Source organism: Aulostomus chinensis, chromosome 15 (genome assembly GCF_037954235.1).
Source record: "Aulostomus chinensis isolate RoL2024-O1b breed Wild chromosome 15, RoL_Achi_v1.0, whole genome shotgun sequence".
NCBI classification, from domain to species: domain Eukaryota; kingdom Metazoa; phylum Chordata; class Actinopteri; order Syngnathiformes; family Aulostomidae; genus Aulostomus; species Aulostomus chinensis.
This window is the reverse complement of record NC_141334.1, coordinates 5,839,523-5,852,535: the sequence shown is the minus strand read 5'-3', so window position 1 is coordinate 5,852,535 and position 13,013 is coordinate 5,839,523. Positions and strand designations below refer to the sequence as shown.

The following is a 13,013-nucleotide window of genomic DNA, read 5'->3' as shown; positions in this document are numbered from 1 at the left end:
TCAGACTTGAGACTTGACCTGGACTTGTGAGGAAAGTCATGTCTGCAGGGTTGGAGAGCTCCATGTGCTGCTCTCCTATGGTAACCTGAATTTGCAGTTGTTGGGTTTTTTGTGTTAAATTGCATTTGCCTCCATTTCAATAACAGTTTTTCTCTTTAAGTATTGTACCCCTGCATTCCAACCGGCGTCCAGTCTCCCTTTTCAAGTCTCTCTGTGCCAAACAACATCCAGAAGAGACCACACTATCCACCGACATACCGCATCCCCCTCTGCTCACCTCCAGCAGGGAGCCTTGTCTCTACTCTGTATATCCAGTTTGGAATAAATTGAATCTAATTGGGAGGTTACAGAGATCACATTCAGCTGGGCCCATTCCCTCGCAGTGCCAAAAATCCATCACTTCCCTAACTGAGTTTCACTGTGAAGGTCTGAACACAGTGTTGTCCCAACCAGCCTCTCAAACCATTATGGGATAACGCTTCACTGCTGTGGACCCTGTAGCATCTGCAAACACATTGCACAGGCCGCCACTTACCTCTGGCTGGCTGGGCAATAAAACATAGACAATTTGGCTTTTCTTCTCACTGTGAAGCACTTCTCCTGTTACAGAGTGCGATTTGAGTCCAAGCAACTTTTCTCGCTGACTTCACCTGCAGAGAAGAGGTGATTGGAGCCTCGTCGCATAGTGGGAAAACTTTCTGATTAGCTCCTCTGGATTGTGCTGTGCATCCGCCCGCTGAGGCTGACTGGATGCTCCTCCATCATCCTGGCACACAGATATAGGGCTAACGGTTCGGTAAAAGCTGGATTTGGCCCTGTCATGAATTACCATAAGATACAACACAACAGTCTGAATCTTGGACATGATACTACAGATAATTGAACATTAAAAGGATACAGCGTCACAAGAGAGCGAAGTCACAGAAATGTAAACATCTTTTTTTGGGAATCTTTTTTATAACTCGTGAACAAGAATTTGTCATTTAGAAATTCTTACTGCAACCCCTTCACATCTGGATTTGATCGTTAATTACAGCATCTTGGTAGTATAACAACCCCTAGTAACCAAAATTGCTTCTCTGGACTGATGAGCCAACATGAAGATGAACCAGTTTATTTTTTTTTTTTAATGTAGATCGGGAATCATTTATTTTCACTTCAAACCCTAAAGACCAAAAGAAAAGCAGAGGAAGAAAAAAGAAATGCAAATTGCAATTGCAGACATGGACACAACAGTCACGTAAGATTATGATCCATCTCTTCTACCAATTTCACAGATTAAATGAGTGAAACCTTGGCAAAATAGCGTGTGCTTACAGGTCCGACTGCACCTTGGAAAATAAAGGAAGAGCAGATTTCAGACCAGATCTGACTAACAAAAAGTCATAATCTCATTTGTTTATTGCAAATGTGGGAAAACATTGTGCTGATACACATAACAAGCTGCCACCAGGAGAAGATTATTTGGCTTGTACAGTGCTGGGGATTCCTGAAGGAGCTGCGGTAGGAAGGACTAGAAATTTCCAAAAGCTGCGACCAGTCTCTTCTTTAATCCTGTCAGGGCTTATGCACGCTGCATGCAAGACAGCCGATCCATGCTGTCGGGATACATTGTCAAGTGAGATTTTGGAGACACATTAATCCCTCCCCAAATCCTGTTTTGTTTGCCGACATGAAACAGTTTGTCCAATAAAACCTCAATCCAATAGGGATGAGGGCTTTGGGATAATAAGGTTTTCATAACCAGGATTTGATCTTTACATATTTGCTCTTAGACATGGTGTGGGGTGCACACACGCTCCTTTCATTTTAATTAAACCGTGTCTGTTGTTTGTTTCCTCTGGTTTTTTTGCTCTATTACGCCTTTCTGTGGATAGTGTTTGATAATGTGGAGGAATAGGGAGTTAGGAGGGAAATGAAAGATGAGAAATGGATGTAAATGGGATGATGAAAGAGAGGAAGGTGAGTGAAAATAGGCGAAAAGGAAAAGAAGCATGAGAGAAGCGCACACGAAAAAGAAAATTGTAATATGTGACTGTTGAGGATCGAGAAGAGCAGGGTGTCACAAAGTTTATTTAGAGCTTGTTGCTTTGGCAGAGCTCCAGACTCCCTCATCGTCCTCCTCCAGCTGGTATGTCAGTGTGTGTGTGTGTGTGTGTGTGTGTGTGTGTGTGTGTGTGTGTGTGTGTGTGTGTGTGTACGTGTACGTGTACGTGTACGTGTGTGCGTGTGTGGGTATGTTTGCACGATATATATGTGTAACACATAATATGAACGCCTACATAAAAAAAAAGCTGTGAAAAGTTTCACAAATGTATGAAAACAGTATAAGACCCATTAAATTTGGATACCTGAGAGAAGCCAAAAACTGAACAGCCCCAATTAGAGAAGGATGTTGCCATGGATCCCCGTGTGGGTGTGGCTGGAGTGTCAGTGACTGACTAGCAGGAGCTAATAAATCATGTAGTTTGTGCATGTGTAGCCTTGATTTGTGTGTGTGTGTGTGTGTGTGTGTGTGTGTGTGTGTGTGTGTGTGTGTGCACTGCACATCAGGGAGGGTTTCACAAAGCTTCACTCTGCTGCATCCAGCTGCAGCTCTGACCCACTTTCTCATTCTTTCTTTCCTTGGGTTCCCTACTTTTCTTCCTTGCCTCCTCCCTCCATCTTTCAGCCCTTCCCCCTGTCACTGTTCCCTCATCCCTCTATCTCCTTTTATGCCCTTAATCCATTCTTCCCTTTGCATGTCTTGTAATTTGGATAACTCTTTCTCTTTTTAGACTGGCTTATGCACCCTCTCTCTCTCTCTCTCTCTCTCTCTCTCTCTCTCTCTCTCTCTCTGTTCTTATTTTATTCATGTTGGCCTTCCCGTCTGTCTCTCTGAATGTCTACCTGCCCTCCCATTGATCTATCTTTGCCTATCTAGACTGTCTCATATTATATTCATGAGTTACCCATACTCTGTTTTTCTTTTCTATCATTCTTTTATCAACACAACATCCAGGGTCATTCACACCTCTTTCGCGAGGTCCAATAAGATTAGCCTTGTTGACGCTGACAGTAAATACTGCAAAAAAGTAAACAATAACTCTGCTGTCAAGGACACTCATTGTGCAAGAGCACCTAAGAGACCGTGAGTCCAGCCTGTCAGATAGTGCAGTGGTCTGTTGTGTTGCCTCCCAACATGGGGGGGGGGGGGGGGGGTCATGTTGGTTCGGTTCTCCATGTCGTCTCCAGCTTGGTTGGGTGTCCATACAGACACAATTGACTGTGCCTGCAGGTGGGAAGCTGGATGAGGGTTTATGTTTTGGACACTGCACTAGCGCCTCCTCTGGAGCTGGAAGGAATGGCATAATAACACCCAACATCCTCCTGGTAAAAGTGCTGACATCAGGTGAAAAGATGTGGCTGATGATTCCTTGTGTGACTGTGGAAGCACGCAGTAGTGTAGGATGCTCCAGGGCAATGACCAGAACAGCTTGGCTGGGGGATTTGGAAATGTGCAATTGGGGAGAAAAAAAAAGGGGGTTTAAAAAAAAAAAAAAAAAAGCTAAATTAACTCATTTTCCATCACGACTCAGCAGCTATAGGCCGGGGGATGCTGGTGCCGTGTCTCGGCTGGTGTGTGGTTGTCAGATGCAAGTTAGATGTGCTGTGCTGTCAAGAATATTGGCAAAAACAACTGCATACGATTTGGTTTGTACCAAATATCTGCACCCGACAAACAACAAACAAAGGAAAGGATCATTATTGATTAGCGGCGTTTCAGATCATTTATGGCGTCACCCTTTTTGCATACAGGGCGTTTTTGTATTCCGTGCGAGTGCCTGAAGCATAACGGAAGGTTTGATCCATCATATGAAATTCACAATTTTGTCCTAGCATGCAAGACGGTTGATGTCTGCAATGTTAACAAGACCAAGAACCTGCGCTCCCCTCTTTCATCTCAGCGGAGCCACTTGTTAAGTGGGAGTGAATTGTGACACCAGCCGCTTCCTGTGTGATCGTTCACTTACATATAGACGATGACTTCTTGGTTCAAAATAGCACGTTAACTTCTTTCATCATTTTTCGCTCATGCTGGCGATGGAGGAGGCTCTTGAGATCCAGTTCTGACATTATTCTTGAATTACAGAGGCTGAATAGTACAACTGCAGAGTTTTGGGGGTATAATATGTAACATTTCAGGGTTGGATTGTCTTCAGAATGACTAGGCCTCTGTAATGTGTCTGCCACACACTTCTGTTCGTCAGCAACACTACGGCTCTTTCCATTTGTAGATGTGTTGTTGAACACTTAAGGCCTCAGTGGCTGAAATCGAATCACCATCTGTTTTGGGGTCGTCTGAGGGGCATCACACATAGAATACACCAGATTTTCACCCAGCTATCTCGTTTTCAAGCTGCTGCTGTTATCTGAAGGTCGATTCGCAACGTAGATATTTGTGTTTCTGCTGCCAAGATCTGCAAGTATAACAAGGAGAAATTAATTAGAGTAGCAAAAAAAAAAAAAAAAAAAAAAAACTAAAAATGAAATGTAGGAATTTACAGGATGTTTTATAGATTGCTGTGATGAAGTCGAAAATGTGTAGCCTTGATTTTACAAAGTTCGGAACCTCTGGAGGTTCGAAGATGTGTTGCATAAAATCTAAAAGCTATTTCTCCATGTTTTGTTCTATCAGAAAACCAATCCCAGAAGATCTGCCGGGTCTGGAGGGTCCATAACACAAAAGTAGACCAGAGATAGATTTTGGCCCTGAACTATGTTGTGCTTCATAAAAGAGTAATCAGGATTTAAAATCATTTTTTGACTCAGAGGTAGCCCAGACAGAAATTTGAGAACTAATGTATTATGCTTCTTGTGCTGGGCTGTGGATCACTTGCAGCTTAATCCTCCCTGTCAAAATAAAAGCATTTCTCAAGGGATCCTATTTCAATTTTTTAGCCAAAGGGATTTGAGTTATTGATACTGATTTTTAAGCTTTTTTGGCATAAATAATTCCAATCTGTTTTCTTTATCGAATCACAGGTTCTTTCTTAAACACTGAATTGTTACATATTTACAGTTGGTATCACTGATCTTCTCTTTTGTGCCACAATAAACTGCAGACTTGTGATAACTACTTTTGACGTACAAAGAAAATTAAATTATGCCAGTCGCTACATAGGGATTTAGTACTCTACATTCTCAGTAGCAGTAGCATCAGTAGCAGTAGTAGTAGTAATAGTAGTAGTACTAGTAGGAGTAGGAGTAGGAGTAGTTTGACCATTAACAGGAAGTTGAGGCAAGCTCCCAAAAAAATGCCTCCATTCAGTCTTTGGGCTACGGGGCATCACATGATGGCCTCCATAGTTGTAATTACACAGATTGTTGTGTTAAACTGGCTTCAATGCTCGGCTCATTTCTTCTTTCAAATATCTGAGTTGTATCGAAAACCTTTAATGTCCACAGTTGATCCAACAAATCAGCGTCTCTGTTTCCTGTGGTGCACTGAGATAAAAGCAGGGTTTAATTTGCTTTGACTGAGTGATTCAGACTTTTTAAAGAGGTCTATTTGATCATTGATATAATGTAGATGTGTATAGAAACACAGACTGACGCCAGCAATGTATCCAATCGATTAAACGTACTTGAGCAACATGTGACAAATTGATTAATGGTGTTTATTTGCTGTTGCAGCAGAGCTCTTTGAATAACAAGCTGCTTACATTTAAGTGCACACCTCAGTTAAATTATTCTTCTTGTTAGTAATTAACCCAGGCTCTCCGTATCGGGTTTGAGGTGATATCGGGCCAATTAAAGATCAATAATCCTGATCATTTAGTGGGCCGCCTCCTCACAGTTGCCCGTGTGATCCAGGGCCAGTGAACAGTCGATGTTGCTCATTAGTAAGCAGCAAAGGTTTGCAGTCAATATAGTGAGAGCTGAGGGGGTCGCGTCACTATAGATCTCAGCTGGAAGTTCTTTGGAGAAGTAAAGAAGAGACTTTTATCACCTTTATTTCAATAGATTTGATGCTGTCTCATCTTTGAGACAAAAAGTTCTTTCTCACCCTCTACCTTAGTTATTATTTCTTTGCATTCTATTTGCCTCTCAGAATCACACAAGCGTACCTCATCATACAAACACATGTTGCTGCTGTTGTCTTCAAACACATACAGACACACACACACACACACGCACACACACACACACACACACACACACACACACACACACACTTCCTCTCTGGTCTTTATTTTAAAGCTCAGTTTGGAGATTAGATCTAATGCACTCCTGCCTTTCAGCCCGGAGCCACAAACTGCAGCTAGCTGACATGCTGCTAATACAAAATTTCACCACCTCTGAATAGGAAGAGGAACATTCTTCAGTGACAGTATGTTTCCATGCAGTTCTTAAAGGGGCCATATTGTGGAAAAACTCAGCTTTTCAGTGCTTGTGCATGTACATGTGTTTGGGTCTCTGATGTGCTTACGAACACACATGCTGAAAACCTAGTCAGTTCAATGTGGGCTGGTTTGCTTCGTAGTCATAGGATTCAGTGAGTCGTTCTGATTTGATGCCCCTTAACGCATCACAAGGGGTTTCATTGAACGTGCCACCACACATGCAGCTCTCCGTGTGCATGCTCCACCCACAATGATGTTTTTACTTCAGGTTATCATGGGAGGCGAACTCCATTTCTGTTGCTGGCTCTGGATTGAATATGCGTTCATGTTGATACAGTAAATACATCCGAAAAATTATAACAGTTAACTGTAAGAGGGGAATAATATAGGTGCTTTGAATTCAGTGAATTCAGCAATCTGAGAAAATACTCATATAGAATCCAAAATACTGCAGGTATAGAAGTTAAAGGTGTCGGAGTGAGAGAGAGAGAGAGAGACTCAGCAGGTGACTGCGAAGGCCCATGTGTGCATATATCTTGTGCCTCGTCAATATGTGCGAGTTTGTGTACATTGATTGAGGCGATAAAACACACGAGCAGGGGGAGGATGGGGTGTGGCAGGAATGGAAGGTGCGGTTTGAGAGGAGTCGGCTCACTTCAGCTGGGTTAATACGCTTGTAATGCTGATTATCTCCAACCTGTCGTAACACGGATGGATGAGAGAGAGAGAGAGGAGGTGGGTTCAACTGTCGGGGGATTAACAGTGGAGGGAGGATTGATGCATTTTAATTGTATATTACAGTAAATGTCCCTCATTGCATTAACTTTGACGTTTTTGTTGTATTACTTCAGTTTCACACGGTGTTTTGGCTCTCTTGCCAAGAGGCAAATTACCTGTCAAGTTTAATATACACTGTTTAAAATTCCTCCCTCTTCTTGCAGAAGATCTCAAGTACGTAGGATTGACTTTTTCATAAATAGTAACTTGGCTGTTAACTGGGGTTTAACTTGTCTGGACAGCGATTTTTTTGGACATATTTATAGCTCCAACATGAAATCCAGGTCCAATTTGAGATTAAAAAAAAAAAAAAAATACTGCAATTTATATCACTATGTTGCAATTTTACTTCAGTCTGGTGACGCTATCAAAGACAAATACCCCCCCCCCCATAAAAAAAGACTTGTAAAAATATTGATACTTTTATAAGCAGCATCACAATCTCTTTATCAGAAGGAAAACAGTGAAATGTCATCCAATCAGTCCTCACACCAGATGTAAAAAGGTTGCTTTGCTTTGGGTTCATTGGCTTTCTGTCAGTAACTGAGGCTTTTTGAATGTTTTTTGTTGAAAAGGAGACCTGAGAGTCCTCAACACATCATCTCAGATTTGAATGAGCGGATAGACTCACAGAATGACGGATGGAGTTTAAGAGAAAGTGAGTTGCTGGACTGGGGCGCAGTTCATCGCAGAAGGGAGTGAGGAGGATTAAAGCGAGGAGGAAAGAATGACGGAGGAGAGTGTTTGTAAAGGGCAGCAGGCTCTGGAAGACGGAGTGAGCACATGTCAGAGTCGCTTTGAGCCAAAGGTGCAAAAATTCATTTCAGGTGACTTCATTTATACACTTTGCTGCCTTGTAGAAATTTGATTTAGGTGGGAACATTAAGTATTGCAGTCAGGAATAGAATCAATTAGAGAAACATACACATTCTTCTCCGCGCTGACCTTTTCAAAATTACTTCTTCTTCCTGTTTTTTTGTAGATTAACTGAATTTGAGGTATGTACTCGTCTGTGAAAAATGCCTGTTGTATGTAGTTGCAGTGCATATTCTGCCACGTTTGTTTGGCTAAGATGGTTTTTTAGCTCGCAAACAAAATTTAGGAGTAGTTTTTCTATACTTTTCGACATCAGCCAAATTCTTTTGTTACTATGAAGTACAGATTGTTACTCTGTTCCTAAGAGGTAAATCTCCGAGTCGCAGACCTTTTTTTTTTTTATCATAAAAGTGCCCTTAGTGGAAAATGTGCTGAAACATGAAAAAGAACCATCCAGGAACTGGAATCCAAGTGACAGCCTTGACAATGAACTTTCGCAGTGATGGTGAGGTGTGAGGGAGTGGATGATCCTGGTGTTGCTGCATGATCGCAGCAAATTGTTGAGAGTTTGTGTACGTGAATGCAGCCAGTGGCTCATAAGTTTATCCTTGTGTGCATTTTGTCTTAAAAAGTCACTTTGTCATGAATAAAAGTAAATCAATTTTTTTTCACACTGGCTGATCTTTTTTGTCGACAGAGCCTCCCCTCCTCAGTCTCTCAGTAACTTTTAGTGTTTTTTTTTTTCCTGAAGCTGTTTCACAACACTCGGTTGACAACGTTATCAGCGTAATTTTAGTCTTTAAAACCCCTCAAATCAGTAAAGACTTTAGGTTGTTTTACTTCACACAACAATTCGGGAACCATTTTCTTCCTTTTTTTGATTTAATTCAGTTGAAATGTGAGAATTTGTAGGTGCGCTGCTGCTCAGTGCTCGTTAATGATGTCCAGAGTTTACAGGAGAAAGAGTTCGTACATGAGATGTTCAAGGAGGGGAAGAGAAATGAGAAAGTAAACAAAAACAGAACACTTCAACAAAGTCCAGTCCAAACTCTGCTCCGCTCTCATAACTCCTCCTCGCGTCCTGCTCCGCACTGTCATGTGTCCATGTAGAGGTACTTACTTTTGAAAATGTTCTGCATACATACACACACATAAACACACACACACACACACACACACGCTGTGCTAATCAAAGCCAGACTCTGCACATTGTGTCCCAGTTGAGAAGCTATTTTTATCTAGAGCTCTCTAACGGGGATGGAATGGGTCAGATAGGCCAAGCTGACGTATCCATCAAGACCAGCAGATAAACAGTGAGCCCGCATGACCACTGAAAAGAAATACCCCCCCATACACACACACACACACACAACAGAGACGACAGGTAGTTCCATACTCTGATGTAATGATGTGTTCTCAGCAGCAGTTATGTTCTTTGTATGTGTTCTCCACCTGTATACACTTGTTTGATCTTCCTCTAAATCCACTGAATACACACACACACAATTTGTACCATTAGCACCACGGCAGATCTCCTGTCTCTCTGTCACACCCTTACACACACACACACACACACACACATACACACACTCACACGCACATATACACAGACCCATGCACAATTGTGTTTTGAGACACGATTACTGATTTACCAGCATGAGAGATCCAGTTGGCAGAGGTCCACTCTCTGGCTTGTTAGTTCTGGACCCAAGTGTTCTGGCTTGGGCTCCATTAGTTTCACCATGTCCTCGCCTCCCTCCACCCCCCCCTACTTACTTTATTATCATCACTGTGTGTCAGATATGAGGTGCAGTACAACCACAGCTGTACACGATTGGAAATCTTCACAAGCCGCAAACAGCAGGACGTCCTGTACTTTTAAAAAACAAACTGAGGCAATTAAGTATTAATGTTGTGCATAAACGTTGCTCTTACTGTTAACATACAACAGCACCTGTGAGGATATTAAAGAGCTGTAAACCTTTATTGTCTGCCACAGTTTTATAAAAGCGTTGCTCAGGGTTTCCTCCCACCGGCATATATTGAGAGGAACAGAATATACGCAGCAGTCAGGAATCAGGATTAGGGTTATAAACATAAACTGACTCATAATCCAGGTGATTTTATAATTTTGCCAGCCGTTACGTAAACAAACATATTTCCTGGAGTCATTCAAACTGCAGTGTTCGACTGAATTGTGTCCAGCATGAATGAAGCTGTGTTTGTAACATTTATTTCAAGAGAACATTTACACAGATCAAGTAACAGTATTTAATCTTAAATCAGTGGTTCCCACTCCTTTTTAAAGTCATTCACCCCCTAAAGACTGTTTCAGCATTTATCCATGTTTGAGCAAGCTGGGCATCACTGGGCTTTGAGAGTGCATGATGTTCCGCTTTCATCTCCAGCTTGTTGCTCTCTTTGTCAGACAATTCTTTTTAGTATCCAGTAGGTCTACTAGAACTTGTTTGTAAAACAAATCTGCTGCTACAAGGTGAACCTTGCGATAAAAGCGTGTTTAAAAAAAGAGCATTAAAAATGCCGCAGAAGTCAGGAGTATGTTGTTTCTGTGTCGGTATGCTTATGCTACTGTAAGAGTTTGTTATTCATCGGGACGACGCCGTGTGTTTCAGGTGCGTAACCTGTGCTACATGGTGACACGGAGGGAGAAGATGAAACACACCCTGTGTGACCTCCAAGAGAAGATCTTCCACCTGCAGATACAACTCCTGGAAGAGGACATGGCTGGAGGTAGGAGGAGAAGATGAATGCGTGTATGTGAGGCTGCTTTCAGTACTGATTTGTGAACATCAAGCCACTCCAATATGGCAATGTAAAGCCTGTTACCTTTCATCCACTCCAGCACTGAAGCCAAGGCTGCCAAAACACACACACACACACACACACACACACACACACACACACACACACAGTACTTTTTGGAAAGCTCAAGTGCATAGCAGATACATCCAAACCCTTGTTGGCAGAGTGTGGTGGGTGGACAGTTTTGGAAATGGCCCGTCATCATTTCTGCACAGTCGGCCACACTTGACACCTTCACAGCAAAGAACACTGCTGCACACCATCCTCTGTAATGGAGCTCAATTGCCTTTCCTCTCTGCACAGGTGGTTGACCTTGATGCATTTCATGCAGCTGCTGTGTGAGTAGCGAGGATGAAACTGGCTGCGTGAGCTGAAGCTGCTGTTGTTAGCTTGGTTTCATGTGTTCTCTCCCCGGAATTATTTATTTTATGTTGTTCTTGTCATGTCTCATAAAATAGCAGCACCTGTAAATGTATTTAAATTTCTTGTTACTGCTTTATAAAATTATGCACATAAGATACGCGTGTAGCAAGTGTAGTAGCAGGCAGGTATATTGTTTGTACCTGTCTAGTACTCACACTTAGGTGTCTACAACTCAAGAGGGAATTTTTTCACTGCTGCCTCCACAGTGTAATGGCGCCCCTCAGCCACCAACTACAAACAACGACAAAACTGCCCAAAAATGTCCCTTTACAAGCTTTCAAGGGCATCGTCTAGTTCAATCTATGTCAGTTAGCTTCAAGCTAAATAGATTTGGCTGACCATGTCTGCATTCTGGGGTCACAAAGAAGTGATGCAGAGTAGTTTGGGAGTACTTGAAAAAGAGAATACAATAAAGTATGGCTCGAATAAAACGATGGTGACCTTTACCTGTTGGGATGCTGTTTAAGATGCCTTTAAGTTTCAGCAGATATGAGTGGCAGCTGTCATGGTAATGTCAGGGAAACCTGTTGTCATGTTAACACCAGAGGCAACGCACTGTGTCGTTAATTCATGGAGCATTTGTGTGTTAAGAGCTGATTATTCCATAGGAATAACACACACCCATATGCGCTCGACCAGATTTAATGAACGCCTCTCACTAACACACACTGAGACAAACTAACAAATGAGAAACACACACGCACACACACACACACACACACACACACACGCTCACACACACACGCACACACACACACACACACACACACACACACACACTCACACACACAGGGCTCCTGACTCAGCAGATTGCTGCCATTAGGTAGTGGGAGCTGTGCTGCTGGCACTAAGCAGCCATATCTATTCACACTGCTACAGAAAGATTAGAGTGTGAGTGTGTGTGAGTGTGTGTGTGTGTGTGTGTGTGTGTGTGTGTGTGTGTGTGTGTGTGTGTGTGTGTGTGTGTGTGTGTGTGTGTGTGTGTGTGTGAAGGATGGGGTTGTCGACTGTAATGATTTGTCGTGTCCCTCACCTTGTATCTCAGCCTCTGTTATCTGGCTCTCTTGTTTTTCACTCTCGATTTCTCTTTATCCTTGTCTTTAATCAAATTTCTCTTCCAGCTGGTTCTTTCTGTCTCATTTGGGATGTCCTCCAAGGCTTATATTTCACCTGTCTTTGTTCTGCCACCTCATTTTGGCGGTCTCATCAGTTCAGTTAGTCCATCAGTTTGTTCTCCTGTTGTCCTTCGAGTCTCACAAACACATTTTAAAACTAAAAGGGGAATTCTAGTAATTATTAGTAACCTGAGCCATATTTTTCCATGTGTTGGAGATTAAGAAGATCGACGAACACCAAAAATTGTTGTTCTTTTCCTGATACCGGGTAAAAATCCTTTCGCTAACAGTGTTTATTTTCACTCAGATTGGCATTTTGACGTCATTTGAAGATCCATACAGAGACTTCTGTCTAGGTTTCACCCGCTATGGTAGCTTGATTGGATTGTTTGCTGGAAAAATCGTGCAGAAATCCACCAGACTGGAGAACAAACTCACCAGTGGCATCGAGGAACTGCTCCAAGTAACTTACCTGCACCGTTAGGGACAAATGTTGACCTGATTTTGAATAAGATGAGTTTTTTTTTTGTACTGCGACGGTTGTTCACATAGACAAGCAACATTGATGGACACAGTTGCTTTGTATTGCTTTTGTCTAATGAATTGCATGTTAAACTAAGGAATTAGAATGATTATATTCATTTGAGTGAATTTATGATGGGCTTGATGTACT

General features: G+C 42.2%; 1 protein-coding gene across 3 annotated transcripts in view; it reads left to right on the top strand.

Moving 5' to 3' along the window:
- Nucleotides 1–13,013, top strand: part of jade2 (jade family PHD finger 2) — a 160,524-nt gene that overhangs the window by 121,122 nt on the left and 26,389 nt on the right. For all 3 annotated transcript variants that reach the window (XM_086226383.1, XM_086226382.1, XM_086226381.1), the window contains one exon: nucleotides 10,613–10,730. In XM_086226383.1, the coding sequence (XP_086082509.1) occupies nucleotides 10,613–10,730 (118 nt within the window). The remainder of the gene's footprint in view (nucleotides 1–10,612; nucleotides 10,731–13,013) is intronic.